This window comes from Acomys minous (assembly GCF_964271855.1).
Source record: "Acomys minous genome assembly, chromosome: 6".
In the NCBI taxonomy this organism is placed as follows: domain Eukaryota; kingdom Metazoa; phylum Chordata; class Mammalia; order Rodentia; family Muridae; genus Acomys; species Acomys minous.
The window spans coordinates 53,378,006-53,392,077 of record NC_140487.1 but is presented as its reverse complement, the minus strand read 5'-3'; the positions used below and the strand labels follow the sequence as shown (position 1 = coordinate 53,392,077).

General features: G+C 52.7%; 1 protein-coding gene across 8 annotated transcripts in view; it reads right to left on the bottom strand.

Annotated features, from left to right (window-relative positions):
- Nucleotides 1–1,193: 1,193 nt before the first annotated feature.
- Nucleotides 1,194–14,072, bottom strand: part of CRHR2 (corticotropin releasing hormone receptor 2) — a 44,775-nt gene continuing 31,896 nt past the window's right edge. For all 8 annotated transcript variants that reach the window (XM_084785801.1, XM_084785802.1, XM_084785806.1 and 5 more), the window contains 7 exons: nt 12,106–12,259; nt 11,589–11,649; nt 10,524–10,596; nt 5,193–5,278; nt 4,868–5,003; nt 4,424–4,465; nt 1,194–3,435 (listed from right to left, as the gene is read on the bottom strand). In XM_084785801.1, coding sequence (XP_084641927.1) covers nt 3,295–3,435; nt 4,424–4,465; nt 4,868–5,003; nt 5,193–5,278; nt 10,524–10,596; nt 11,589–11,649; nt 12,106–12,259 — 693 coding nt within the window. In that variant the 3' untranslated portion in view covers nt 1,194–3,294. The remainder of the gene's footprint in view (nt 3,436–4,423; nt 4,466–4,867; nt 5,004–5,192; nt 5,279–10,523; nt 10,597–11,588; nt 11,650–12,105; nt 12,260–14,072) is intronic.

The window sequence follows — 14,072 nt, the reverse complement described above, 5'->3', positions numbered from 1 at the left end:
CCTCAGCTTTATAGAGCTGAGTGGCTGGACCCTGAGGGCCTGCAGGGTCTGTGTGTCGGAAGTTGTTCTGACAGGGTTTGGTAATGAGGCCTCTTTCCAGAAAGGCTGCTTAGTGAGGGACTGAAAACCCAGAAGACTGCAAGACACTAATGAGGACTGGCTGGGCTGTAGGGCGCGGATGCCGAGTGAGGTTAACGAGTGGGGATGCAGAGAGATGGCCTAATGCCTCTGATGGCATTTCAAGGGCACCACTCAGCCAGGGTCATGACCTGGAGCTTAGGGAGCGGAGCAGGGCTAGGGTGAAATCTCTTCTCAACTGGTCTGTTGAGGTTTCTCATGGGGATGGTGCGGGTAGTACTGTCCGAGCCAACATAGATCACAGGCCCCTGAACTCTCTGGGTAACTTGTACCAGGAGAAATAATGAGTGGTTCTGAGAGAGGAGGGCCTCTGAGGAACACCAATGGGTGGTACTGACAGAGGAGGGCCTCTGAGGAACACTGATGGGTGGTACTGAGGTTCTGTAGTATTGGCGTTGATAGGTCCCTTGTCTCTTCTAGTCTCATCCACTCTTTAAATGGGCTCTCGGGCCAAGCCATTTACACCTCTTTGCTCAACTAAAGCATCCATGATGCTGATAAACCCAGCCATTTCTGCTCCTCTGGCCAGGCAGGGAGACTTTATAGGGCGTACCTGATTTCTGTCCCTTGAGAAAGCCAAGCCTAGGCGCTCCTGCCACCTACCTCCCCAATGACAAGAGAAGCGGAGCCACAGCTTTGCCCACACCACTCTCTAGAACACTACCAAGTGGGAAATGCCTCTTCGCCGGCCCCCACCACTATCTGAGACATGAAGCAAGGAGCAGACACTGAACACACACTGACTGGGGACACAAAGCTCATTGCAGGATCATTTTCAGTTCATTCTTTTTAGTCCGATATAAAGAGGGCTTAAGAGGCAGCTGATGGGGCACTTTGCATGCTACATTGCCATGACTGGGACATATATCTCAGAAACAGTATAAGGAAGTTAGTGGCATTCCTGCAGCTTCTTGTTTATTTGAAAAGCCTTGGCACATACAGCTGTAAAAAAAAAAAAAAAAAAGAGGAAAGACAGAAGGAAGGAAGCAAAGAAATTGGTCCTGAATTCTGACTCATTCTTGCTGCAAAACACATCTATGGTTTCCTGAACAATTAAATTTTTATTCATTTGGTTGAGGTGTGGTTTCAATACAATTTCCATTCTAGGTATAACAAGGACTTACGAAAACTGTCTATAAATGTCAGTACATACGGGGGGCACAATGGCTCAGCAGGTAAAGGCGCTTGCCTCAAAGCAAGGTGACCTGAGGCTGATCCCAGGAACCCACATGGTGAAAGGAGAAAACTGATTTCCAAAAATTGTCCTCTGTCCTCACAGGCAAACAATGGTACACGAGCACGGCCTCCAATGAAATAAGTTAGGTTACAATTAAACTTTCAGTACCCAAGGTGGCTTTAATGAATTGTTTATGTTTAAACATGGTTTTAAGCATGTGTCTATAATCCTGCCATTCAGAAGGCTCAGGCAGGATTTTAAGTTCAAGGTGAGCCTGAGCTAGTCAGCAAATATGAGGCCAGCCTGAGCTACATAGTGAGGCCCTGTCCATCCAACAGATCCAGGAAAATAAAACAGTTGCGGTAGTCCAATCTAGAAGAAAAAAAAAAATCCAAGAGGCAGGCAAAGAAGTTCAATAACAGAATCCAAACAAGACCTGTAAAGATAAAATTCCCTAGGGACGGTGGGATGCAGGTGAGGGCTAGGAAAAAAAGGACAATACAAGCCACCTATTAACAACGAGTTTGAAGACAGGTGACAGTGGCCCTGGAATCAGGCAGTATCTAGGTGTGATTTGGTGTGTTTTAAAGCGCTGACAGTTTTCTTCTAAAATTCCAATATTTACCAAGTGTCAGAAACCACATCTTTTCATGTTTGAAATGTATCCAATGCCAAATTAAAAATGTGTAAGACTGGATAAGTTTTCAAAGTTTATTTTGGGGGGGGGGTGCCTAGACAAGGGGCCCTTTTCAAGCCTATATCCTGTTGGCTTCTCCCTTCCCCCCCTTCTGCTCAAGGGACAGAGGAATGGAAGTGGGGCCTGCAGTCACACTCTGTTTCTTCTTGCTTGCGGAACCTGGAGGGCCTTGCCTGCCCTCCCTCCCAGTTCCAGTCCCTAGCCCAGGCAGGCTCTGCATTGGGGATGGAGCAGATGGCATCTCCCGGGATGACAAGGATGAGTCAGGCCCTTTGGACCCAAAGACCACACACCTACCACAGGCCACAGGAAGGCCTGCTTGGGCCCAGGCCAGCGTCGTCTCTAAGGAGAGGGACATGGCTATGCCCTGCAGACAATCCGCCTTTATAATTGGCCAATATTATCTCTCCAGTGTCTAGTTGCTTGCCTTTGAAGGCTGTCTGGCTGATGTCACAGTCTGAGCAGAGCCTGGGGCCCTTGTTCCAATCACTCACAGACATACTCTGATTTGGGGGATCCCCACCCCACTCCCTCTGGCCCTGGTGCTTCTGTTCTTCTGTCCCACCCTGTGTATCTAATTGGCCCGAGAGTGCGTCTTTCCATCTGTGTCACCTGTGTCTCTCCAGGTCCCGAGACTGAATGGGGGGTCTCCCAGGACGGATGGCAGATTGGAAACCAGCATTCTCCTGGAGCCACAGAGGCAGGAGGACTGGGGGAGGAGTAGAGGGGCAGCTTGGTGAGGGGGCTGGTAATGAGGAGGGAGGCTGCTCTGCTAGACAGTCCCTCGGATGAAGGCAGATTAGTTAATTCTTGTCACCTTCATCTTTAGTGGGTACCCCCCCCCAAGTGTGGCGATGGAAAGCAAGGAGTGGAGCCGACTGCGGGTGCTATGAGTGGGGCTAGTAGCTGTGTGACTTGGCCAGGTCCTTGCCTTCTCGGGGCCTCAGTTCCTTCAGATGTTAAATGGTCCTGCCGTGAGGATGCCACAAAAGAGGCTGGGTGCACAAAGGCTTGATGGTGTGAGACCCACCCTTCCTGAGGGTCCCGCAATGCCTCCCCTCTTCCTCCTTTTTGGAGATGTACGGCCACACTGGGCCCTGGTCCTTCAGAGCCCCACCCCCTTCCATAGCTTTCCTTTCCTTCCAGGCCAGAGAGTTGATTTCTCCCCCCTCCTTCTCCTGCACCCCAAGGGTTAGTGTGGCAAGGAGGACCCAGGGGAACGCTGCAGAGGATGGGGAAGCCGCCTCGATGGTGGAGCGGTGGACAGACGGATGACAGAGGGTCACACAGCAGCCGTCTGCTTGATGCTGTGGAAGCTGATCCTGGTGGGTGATGTGGGGATGGACATGGCCCGGGCCACGGGCACTCGGAGGGAGTGGTGGTCCTGCCATCGGTGCCACCGCTTTCTCAGAGCTGAGCGGACCTGTAGGGACAGAGAGGTTCAGTCACCTGCTGGGCCAAGCCTCTGCCATCCCCATCCTGTCTCAAGAACTGTTCAAAGAGTCTTAGCATGGCCCTCGGCCTGCCACCCCTACTCCAAGGGGCTGATGAGGCCCCAAATTGAGGTCCTCTCCGGAACCCCATTGCCGGAACCCCATCTGCAGCTTCCTTCAGGCACCCGTCTTTCCTTCCCTCTCCTGGACAGACCATGAGCCTGTTTAAGATTCCAATTCCTCTCCACCATCTATGGATGTGGAAGTCAGCCCTTCAGCCCAGCTCAGGCCTTGCTGTAGCCCTGTGAAGCCTTGCCTTCTGTATCATTGCCTAACGGACAGCTCCTGGCTTGCTCATCTCTATACCTGATTTGAATCTCTTCTGTTTGTATCATAAGGATGATAACAGTTTCTTCCTGAGTGTGTGTGTGTGTGTGTGTGTGTGTGTGTGTGTGTATGTGTGTGAGCATCATGACAATGTGTGTGGAGGTCAACTTTCATGCTGGAGCCAATTCCCTTCTCCCACCATATGAGTTTCAGGTGTGGAACTCAGGCCATCAGGTTTAACAGCCGTTATTCACGGAGCCATTTCACCAGCCTCTGCTGGTTTCTTTTCTGCTTAGTTCATAAAGAACTGCTTGAATGACATACGTCATCTCACATTTTTTTTTTCTGGAAGCTTGCTTCTTTCACCCCCTCTGTCTGACTCTCACAGGCCCTGCTATGTGGGTACCTTGCTCCCTGGCTCTGAGGGCATGCCCTGAGTACAGGCACGTTATTTCTGGCTTGTGGAGTTGACCTAAACTGGCTCTGCAGGAGAAGTCCTGTTCCCTTAAAGCTGAGTGGTGTCTCAGCCCCTCTTCCATCGGATGGAGTTGAGCATAGCCCGTGATGAAGCTCTTTGGGAAGGCTGAGCAGTTTGGCCAGACCACCTAAGATGCCCGAACCCTAGACCACCCCAAAGACCCTGTCTCCTACCTCTCCATTGAAGAAGCAGTAGAAAACAGACACAAAGAATCCCTAGAAAGGAAGGAAGGAGAAGTTAGGTATCTTCCTCAGAGCCATTCCAGCTAGAGGCATGGGAGGACACAGGATGGCTAGGAGTAAGCTCCCAGGACCCAGAGCTCAGAAGTCTCAGGCCCAGGCAAGGACAAGGGAGGCAATTACACCAGGGTCTGCTCTGAGTGGGTGTGGTCTCTGGCCTCAACAGCCTGAGCTTGTCCTAAGACATCTCCAACGTGCTAGGACAGCTGAACCCTGGGATTGAAGGGGTGACATGACTGGGGCAGCATCTGGGACCAAGCAGGGTTCTGAGTGTGCAAGCGCTTGTGTTTTGGTGCTCAGATAACTGATCCTGGTATACTGGACCCAGTCTGAGCACCCAGGCTTGGGACGTGCACTGCCGCCACCGGGGGGGCTTACCTGGAAGGATTGCAGGAAAGAGTTGAAATAGATGAACACAATCTGTGACAGGTCGTCCTCTCCAGGGTTGACAAAGAAGAGCATGTAGGTGATGCCCAGCAAGGGCAGGAGGACCAGCGTGGCCTTCACTGCCTTCCTGGATGGGGAAGCAAGAGGGTGATGACGCTCGCCTGTAGGCAGGACTCAGGTGGGAAGATGGGGTGTCCTGCCTGCCTTCTGGGTGCTCAAGCAAGCTCTAGGGGTGAGACCTCCAAGGGCTCTGGTGGGAGGTCTGTCTTGCTTCTTCCCTGCCACCCAGGTCAAGAGCATCTGGGCATTCCCATACCTGTACTGGATTGTCTCGGAGGTGGTGGATGCTCGTAATTTTGTCATCAGGATCCTGACGATGTTGAACAGAAATACAAAATTGATCTGGAAGAAAGTAGAGAGGGATGTGGGGGGGGTCGGTGGTGGGGGTTGGCAGAGAAACAGAATCCCTGAGACATCTGCCTCCCAAACATGTACCCTAGCAGCGAGCACCTGCTTTGGTCACCCACCCAACTTCTGCTCCTCCCTAGCAAGGGCGGACTCAACGCTGTTGACTCCACACCCATGGCTCAGGCAGCTTGTAAAGCAGAGGGGGTGGGACAAGTGGCCACTTACTTCTCTGGGGTCACTTTACTACACAGAAGCACAGCCCAGATCTCTGCTGCATCTGTCTTCTCTTGGTCATGGGGACCCTACTTATTGGTAGAGAATCTCAGAGGCCCTCACACTGTCACCAGTTCTAGGTCCTTTCAGCTCTGCCCTGGGGTCAGGGTGGGGCCAGGGGCGGGGATGGGGGTGGGGCAACACAGGCCAGTGGAGTGATTAATCTCTACCAACCCTGCTCCTAGGGACGCCTAAGCTTTCAGCCTCCCACAGGTGAGGAAGACAAATGGGCTGCCCGGCAGCACTGGGAAACGACTAATTTATCTTCATTTGGTGTTTTCCCTTAATGTCAAAGCCATTCCCACTTCCGAAGGCTGTGCTCCTGCTGGCTCTGGAGTCAGCCTCCTGCTGCATGGGTCTCTGCGCTCCCTCAGAGTCTCTTTCTCTCTAAGGAGATATCAAGAGCCAGTAAATCAGTCACCCTGTGGCTGTGCTTTCCCTCTGTGTATGCTGCCCTGTACGCTTAAATATGTGTGTGTGTGCTTGGCTCAGAGTGGTGCTTGTGCGACCATGCATATGTCTATTTGGGAGCACGATGTCCCTGCATGCCTTTTCATGAGCTGATAAGGGCAGGCATCTAGGAGTGTGTATATGTCCATTGGGACTCTTCCTCAGAAAGCGTTCACAGCTCCTCAATGAGTCATTTTACCTCTACCTCCCCCAGCCTAGCCCTAGGTTGCTTTTAAGCATTCTTGCACTTGCCCATGCCAACCTCTGTGCTGGGGCACCAGTGAAAGGCATGTGGACAGGCAGACACAGCACCTGCTCACAGAGTACTCTGGCCTAGTGGCAGATGGGGAAGGACTGCATTTTTATTAGGTACCCTCTCAGAAAGAACTGGATCAATGGCGATAAAATAAACAAGCTGAGAACTGGTGACGGTGGAGCTATGCAAGTGGAAAGCGTCCAGGCAGAGACTGGACCCAGGAGAGAAGGGCGCCAAGTGGAGGAGCAGCATTGATGGCGGCCAGTGGAAAGCTGCTTGTGGGAGGCAAGACAAGTCCCAGGAGGTGGAAGCATCTGAAAGCTCACACAGGACAGTCTGTCTCCTCTAACAACTCCCCTTGCTGGGTACTCCCAACTAGTCTGGAATGTTCCTAAGGTGGCCCACATGGCTGGAGTTTGAGACAGCTAGCATGGTACAGGTTAAGGCTAGCTCCATGAAGAAGCTCCCCCTCTGAGAAGGGTTATCTTTCCACACTGCCAACATTGCTGGTTCAGTGTCACGGACTCTCCTCAGGAGGCTCCATGGAGTGGGGACCTGGAAGGTGGTGGTAGGTACCATGTGAGAAGATCGTGTCCGCCATGTGACAAGGTCTTGTCTTGCCTCCCACAATGCGAGCATTGCAGTCGGTGCCATCACGTGACAGGACACGCCTGGGGAGGCCTACACCTGCCTAGGGCTCAACAATGAAGAGCCAGTGTTCACACCATTCCAGGTGCACATCCAAGGGCAACACAGCTATTCCTCAAGCGATGCCCTCTTTTACAGGCAGGCCCCACCAGTAGCCAGGCTTTACAGATGCACGGATGCAGCAGACCTGTCTGATTTGTCAAGCCGAGGACAGCAGGGCTGGCTTCAGCAGCCTCCTTCTCCTAGCCCCTACACACGCTGCTCCTACACGGGTTAAGAAAATGGGAACAGACAGAAACTGGCTAGCCTATCACGCTCAGCAGCCCCACTCCCCTCCCCATCAGTGTGGTCTGTCCTAGGGAGGCTTTGTGCACCGCAGGTTCCACTGAGGAAGAGTCCAGGGCACCAGCATATAGCTGAGCCTCCTAGTCCTCAGGCTGATCCCAGGCATTACAGTGGGAGAACATGGTACCCAAAAAGGGCAGAGTTCCCTCAGGATCACACCATAGATGCAGAAGCTACAGCCACTTGTCCCATATGGCACATGGTACAGCCTTGCCTGCCACTATAACCCAAGGCAGAGAAAGAACAAAGCCAGCTCATTGCTTCTCCCTTCAATAGGAAAGGCTCCTAAGCCTGCTGGGGGCGGGGGGGGGGGGGAGGCGGGAGTAGATAGTTCATTCTGCATGCTCACAGGGGCCTCTGTTAACAGATCCTCACTAAGAGAAGACCAGAAAGCACAAGAGGTGACTTTGGTTCATCTCTCTATGGGCTTCAGACTTGGCTCCTGCATCTTTTTTGTTGGTTTGTTTGTTTTCTTGTTTGTTTGTTTTTGAGACAGGGTTTCTCTGGGTAGCCTTGGCTGTTGTGTGGAATCACTCTGCACACCAGGCTGGCCTGGAACTCACAGAGATCCATCTGCCTCTGTCTCCCAAGGGCTGGGATTAAAGTCATGCGCCACCATGCCTGGCAGCTCCTCCATCTTTAAGGGACATCTCTACCCCGCCCCATCCTGGTTCTAAGCAGGCCTCCCCAGGCTTTGTACTTGTCTCCTCTTTTTGGCTGTCACCCACCTTGCAGCTCTCTGCATCATGCCTACTTCAGGATTGCACCTGTCTGCTCTATGTGGATCTATAAAGCCCAGAGACCCCTTAGGATGGGCTCGGTTAGCTGCTACTGCCCCTGGGAGGTTGGTCCTCGCTAGATGCATCACCACATACAGGGATGTGACAAGGACAGGAAGAAAGTTCTGATAGCACGCTTCCCTTCCCAACAGCTGTGCACACATGACATTATATTCAGGACTCCAGATGTGTCCAACACCCCCTGGATGTTGTTTTGTGTGCATGTTGCTGGAGCAGGCCAGGGCCTCAGGCATCTGCATGAGGAACAGGTATGGCAAAGGGCTGTGGGATGTTATGGCAATGCAGCCGATAGTTTGGGGAGACACGTGGAGTAAGGAGTCACCATCCGTGAGTCACAAAGCCCTTAGTCACTCAGTCAGACCTCAGTGTCACATGACACAAATGTCTATCCTGTGCCCTTTGGGCCTGACAGCACTAGCAGGGGATGATGCCCAGCCTCAGGCTTTCTCTAGTGTTGGAGGGCTGGTTCAGCATCTAACAGGGTAGACTGAAGGGATGGGGAGGTACTAGTCCCGAGGCAACACCCAGGGAAGATAAACAGTGCAGCCTCTCCACCTTCAAAGGGATGTGTCTAAGACCTCAGTTCACAGGTTGAGACCAAGGCCGTTTGTCCTGGTGGGGACCCTGACTGGGTTTGCTCTCTAGCCTAGCCTCTGCTATGACCCTCCACTGTGGGCCCTGAGATCACCTCCAGCGATCCCCAGGCCCCAAGCGTGGGTCTCCAGGTTCAAATTCCTATGGTTTCACCTGCATGTTTGTGGCCTCGGGTGAATCGTTAAGTCACAGATTCTGCTTCCTCATCTGTCCAATGCAGGAAACCACAGACTTGCCATGAAGAGGGGCACAGGGTGACAATCATGGTTAAAAAGTCACATGCCAGTTGTAATGAAGGAACATCCTTTCCCTACAACGACCACTAGGCAGTGGGCTGGCTTCTCACAGACTGCACAGCCTGATTCCCTTCACGGAATCCAGACATGAATGAGGGGGGGGCGAGCCTCTAGAGAACAGGAGAGGCAGGCAGGCCAAGGAGGCAGGATGGTAAGGCAGGAGGCTGGTCCGTGGGTCTCAGCTCCACTAGCTGTGCCTGTAACCTGGGGTTCATCTCTGCAGTGGGGAGTGCCGGCTCTCCTACTTAGCAAATGTGCGAGGACTGAAAGTGTTGGGACCAGAACCTGAAGGAGGGCTCAGCTTGGATCCTGGAATCCTCTGCTAGGATAAGCCACTGGCTTCAAAAGAAGCGGGTGTGCAGCCAGGGAAGGAAGCAAACTTGGGCAGCTTCCCTTCCCTTCTTTATAATTTCCTCACTACCTGGCCAGCAGTGTTAGGTGAGAGCTCACTTCTAAGCTGTTGGTTCCCATCCAGGCCAGCCCTTCCTTGGCTGGGTCCCAGGTTTATCAAAAGCCCTGTCCCTTTTTACATGAGCTCCTGGCAGCTGGCTGGGAGGTAAGTGAGTCACTGCAGCTGCCAGTCCAAGGACGCTCCTTCCTTTACTGCTGACAAAGACCAGCCTCAGCCTGAGTGGAGCCCTGAAAGTGGGCGGGAAACCTTTCTAGTCATCCTCAGCTGATGTCCATCAAGGACACTCCAAAGATGGGCTCCAGTGACTCCCAATAGTCACCGGAAGGAGAGAGTCAGGAAATGGAAGAGATAAACAGTGCTTGTCGCCATGGTAGACAAAGGTAGACCGGCTAGGCTCCTGCTGCGTGCAAGAGGAGGGCATCCATCCTCTGAGTGTTCCAGAAGGCTCCATGGCCCTTTAAGAGAGCTGGTACACATAGAAGCCTAAAATAAATCTTATATAAATGCCAATTTCTTATGGGGCTTTTTTGTATGTTTTTTAAAAAATGTATAATATATAATGGGCTTCCCACCCCCCTCCCAGAATACAGCCCCTACTTAAACTCTATCTTAATTAAAGCTTGTTGTGGATTAAAGATGTAGTGGCAATTATATCTTAGGTGCGAATACACTTGTCGAAGGGCGGGGAGCTGGCCTAGGAACAATTGCTCATTACACCGCATTCTGGAATCTGTTGCCAGCCCGAGGGCGGTGGGCGGGGCCCTAGAAGGTGTTCCTGGGGGCAGAGGGATTGAGCTCTGTGCTGAACCAAAGACTGGCACACCTTCCCTTGTACCAGCTGCTTGCCTACCCTCTTGTCTCAGTGTTGGACCTGACAAGGAGCATTTAAGGAGCCTATGACCTGGGAAGGTGCTACAACCAACCAGTCAGACCATTTCTCCGCCAGGAGTAAATACCAAAGTCTGGAGCCATGTGCAGAGGGCCACAGGCGGAGCCCATAGGAGAATCAGTGATGATGGAAGCTAGGTGCCTTGTGCAGAGCATAGGAGCAGTGCAGAGTGGGTGCAGGGTGCTGCCCAGGCCAGGTCTTTATCAGTGTCTCTGCCTGAGTGGATCTCCTGCTATGCTCTTAGTGCCCCAGCCCCTTGCTCCCCAGAGGACATACCAAAAGCACGAGAATGATGGGGCCCTGGTAGATGTAGTCCACTAAGTCACCAGGCTCCTTGCCAAACCAGCACCTGCAAAGACAGGGCAGCTGAGGTGGACTCAGATTCTCAACTCAGAACTAGGCCCTTCTCCTGTGGGGCCATTCCTGAGCCCTAGCCTCCTGGGCAGCTCTCAGTAGACAGCTCCGTGCACTAACTACCCTAGCAAGGCCCTGTCCTGTCTTTTGTTGTGTCTGGTGGAGGCTAGCCTCCCATGGGCACAGTCTCAGGACTTTGCCTTCTCAGTCCCCTCCTCTGTTGCAGGCTGTGAGATGACGCAGGACTGGTCACACAGCAGGTACAGGAACCAAGGAAGAGCTGAGCTCCCCCTTCACGGAGTGGGGGACTAGCTGTCCTGTGGCACCTGTCCTTGTAGAATCTGGCCTCCAGATGCTCAGGGCACAAAGCTGCTGGTGTGAAGGTGGGGCCTTCCCCAGGCCTGGGCCCAGTCTTCAGTCTGAAGTGAGCTGCATACACCCAGGGAAGGCAGTCTACTGCCTGGCCAGGCTCGCTAACTGCCGGAGATGCTCTGGGACCCAGAAGAAAGAACTGAGCTAAGTTCTGACTCTGCTTCTGAGGTCATCCAATGCAAGTCAGTATCAGAGCACCCCAAATTTCTGGTCTCTGATTGAACACCCCCTTTGAGAGAAAGCTAATCACCTACAGAGGCAGCTCTCCACTTGCTGGGCAGCTTTTGTCTTTATGAGCTAAGGCCCTCAAGTATGACCTTATTCAAATTCTACTTGCCACCTCTTGCCCCTGTGACTCCACAGGGGGAGCTTCTGTCATCTGGACTGTGGGCCAGTCTACTAGTCTCAGGTTCAAGGAAGGGTGAGTCGAATCCCACAGACACACTGTGATCCTTGTGTGTGAGGACTCCTGGGGGTTGGCCTTCCAGTCTGAGGGCCACAAAAGAGTGGTGTGTTCAGGTAAGGCTTCTGGCTCCACCCCACCCAGGGCCTGGCCAGGGCCAAAGTTGACCTACCTCAACTCAAACCCCCCAGGCCAGCCCATCCCCCACTTACTGTTCATTCTCATAGTAGAGTTTGCCAACAGCCCAGGCGACAATGATTGGGCAGGGAATGCCTGAAAGGAGAGACACGCGCTGCAAGGGATGGACAGATGCATAGAGACCTTTAGGAAGTCACAAGGGGCCCAGGAGTGTGGTTTTGGGCTTTCAACTATAGTTCATCTGTGACCTTATGGTCCCCCAACTCTAAGCCATCCTTTCTAAGCAAAGGATGGTGTGGTGGACAAGTGTCATTGGGATGGTCACCTTGGGTAGGAGGAAGGCTTTCTGGAATGGCCTCTGGAAGGTTTAGGGGAAGAATGGCAGAAGCAGACACATCATGAGATGGCCCAGGGGCGGAGGGCAGAGCTGCACTCGGCCATTGGTTAAGACTGCACAGGGGCAGAGCCTGGGGCTGCATGGGAGGAGCAAGGCAGGCTGGGCTCCAGTCCTTGGCCTCGAGATGAAGGGGGGAGATTTTTTTACCAACAGTGCCCCTTCCCTAGGAGGCCCTCCTGCCCAGGGACCCTCACACCATCCAATGAAGAGGAAGAGCCACTTGCGCAGGTGCTCTGTGGAGTAAGTCATGACAATGGCGGTGTGCAGGTAGCAGCCCTCCACAAACATCCAGAAGAAGTTGGTGACCACAAAGTAGTTGAAGATGGTGGTGACGCAGCGGCACCAGACCTACACGTGGGATGGGGCGGTGAGATGCTGGTGCCCCAGCAGAGCAGGTCCCATGGGGAGGCATAGGACCTCCCACTTTGGAGCTTATTGACAGGGTTCTACACACCACCAACTCCCAGTGGGGTAGCTCAGCCCTCCCACCCTCACTTCTGGGCAGCCTCTCTCCCATGTGCTTCTTGCTTTCTCTCCTTTCCACTTTCTTCAGTCTCTTTTTGCTTATGTGGTATAGGGATGGAACCTAGGGCCTCCCACCTGCTAGACAACACTCTGTCACTGAGCCCACAGCCCTAGCTTTTTTAAGGCATCTGAAAATATTTTTACTTTGTAATAGGGTCTCATTAAATTGCCCAGGCTGGCCGTGAACTTACTATGTAGCCTAGGAATGCCTAGAACTTAAAAATTTTTTTTCTCAGTTTCCCAAGCAGCTGGGATTATAGGCCTGCCTCTACCATGTCTGATGTCTCTTTTTGAGGCTACTTGGCATCAGACTGGGCCAGAACCGTACTGTTTTCCATGTCCTGTTTCAGGTCCCTTCAGCTACAGAGCTCATCAGGCTGGGTCCCATTTAGGGACAGACTTTGAACTTTCACTTCAAAAGAAAGAAAACAAGCTGGGTAATGGTGGTATACACCTTTAATCCCAGCACCCAGGAGGCAGAGGCAGGCAGATCTCTGAGTCTGAGGCCAGCCTGGTCTATAGAGTGAGTCCAGGGGCAACCAGGGCTACATAGAGAAACCCCAAGCAAACAAACACCCCAAGCAACTAAAAAAAAAAAAAAAAAAAAAAAAAAAAAAAAAAGAAAGAAAGAAAGAAAGAAAGAAAAGAAGAAAAGCAATGGAGCCCTGAGGTATTGGAAGGGCTTGCTCATGATGGCTCATGGTGGGAGGGTCTTGCTAGTTTTGAGGTCTCTACAAATCCGGGCACTTCTCTGAGCCTGAGGCAGCCACCTTGCCTGATAGTGAGAGGAAAGGGAGGCACAGAGAGGTGTGCAGGGGCTGTGGTCAGGACTGCTATTGGGTGACTTATCAGTGGACCAAGATGGCTCCCTGTTTCTCTGCATGGGATGTAGGGAGGACAGGCACTGGCCCAGAGACACACAGTGGTGCCCTCTGAGCCGGGGACCAAGCCATAGGCTTCCATCTCTGTGGCTTTCTCCTAGGGCTCCCTTACAGTCCTATGCAGGATACGGAGATAGCAGCAGGCTGGGTGAGGGGAGGCCCAGGCAGTGTATTTCCTCCCTGTATGGCCTAGCCATCTGGACCTTGGATACTGCTCCTAGGCTGAGCTGCCTGCTGCCCCAGGGCTCTGCCCTACAGCCCCAGTCTTGATCCTGGGCCCATGTGGTTGGCATCTTTGGTAGCATCTTTGGCGGATGGGAGGCTATGAACTCCAAACACTAAAGTCACCTTTTTTCCCCCCAGGTGAAGTGCAGTCACATTAGTGCCAGCCAAGACTGGGGCTGGAGTGTACCTGACACCCTGTTTCGCTAGCCTGGCTGTGAGGCAAGGCCAAAGCAGGCTTCAGGCCAGGCCAAGTTAAGGATCAAGTTTGAGTGTGTGTGTGTGTGTGTGTGTGTGTGTGTGTGTGTGTGTGTGTGTGTGTGTGTGTGTTCAGGGCCAGGCCAGCCAAAGAAAATATACTGAGGCCTCTATGAGGTATGCCAGAGAGTAGGGTTGGCCCTCTTCTGGTTTACAGTTTTAAAGTGACTTGGACACTATCCTGTAACAGCCGGCACAAATCCAAGGTGGATACCTAACATGTACAGCCATGGTGTGGAGACACCACACTAGCAGTGTAACCTTTACTTTAGACA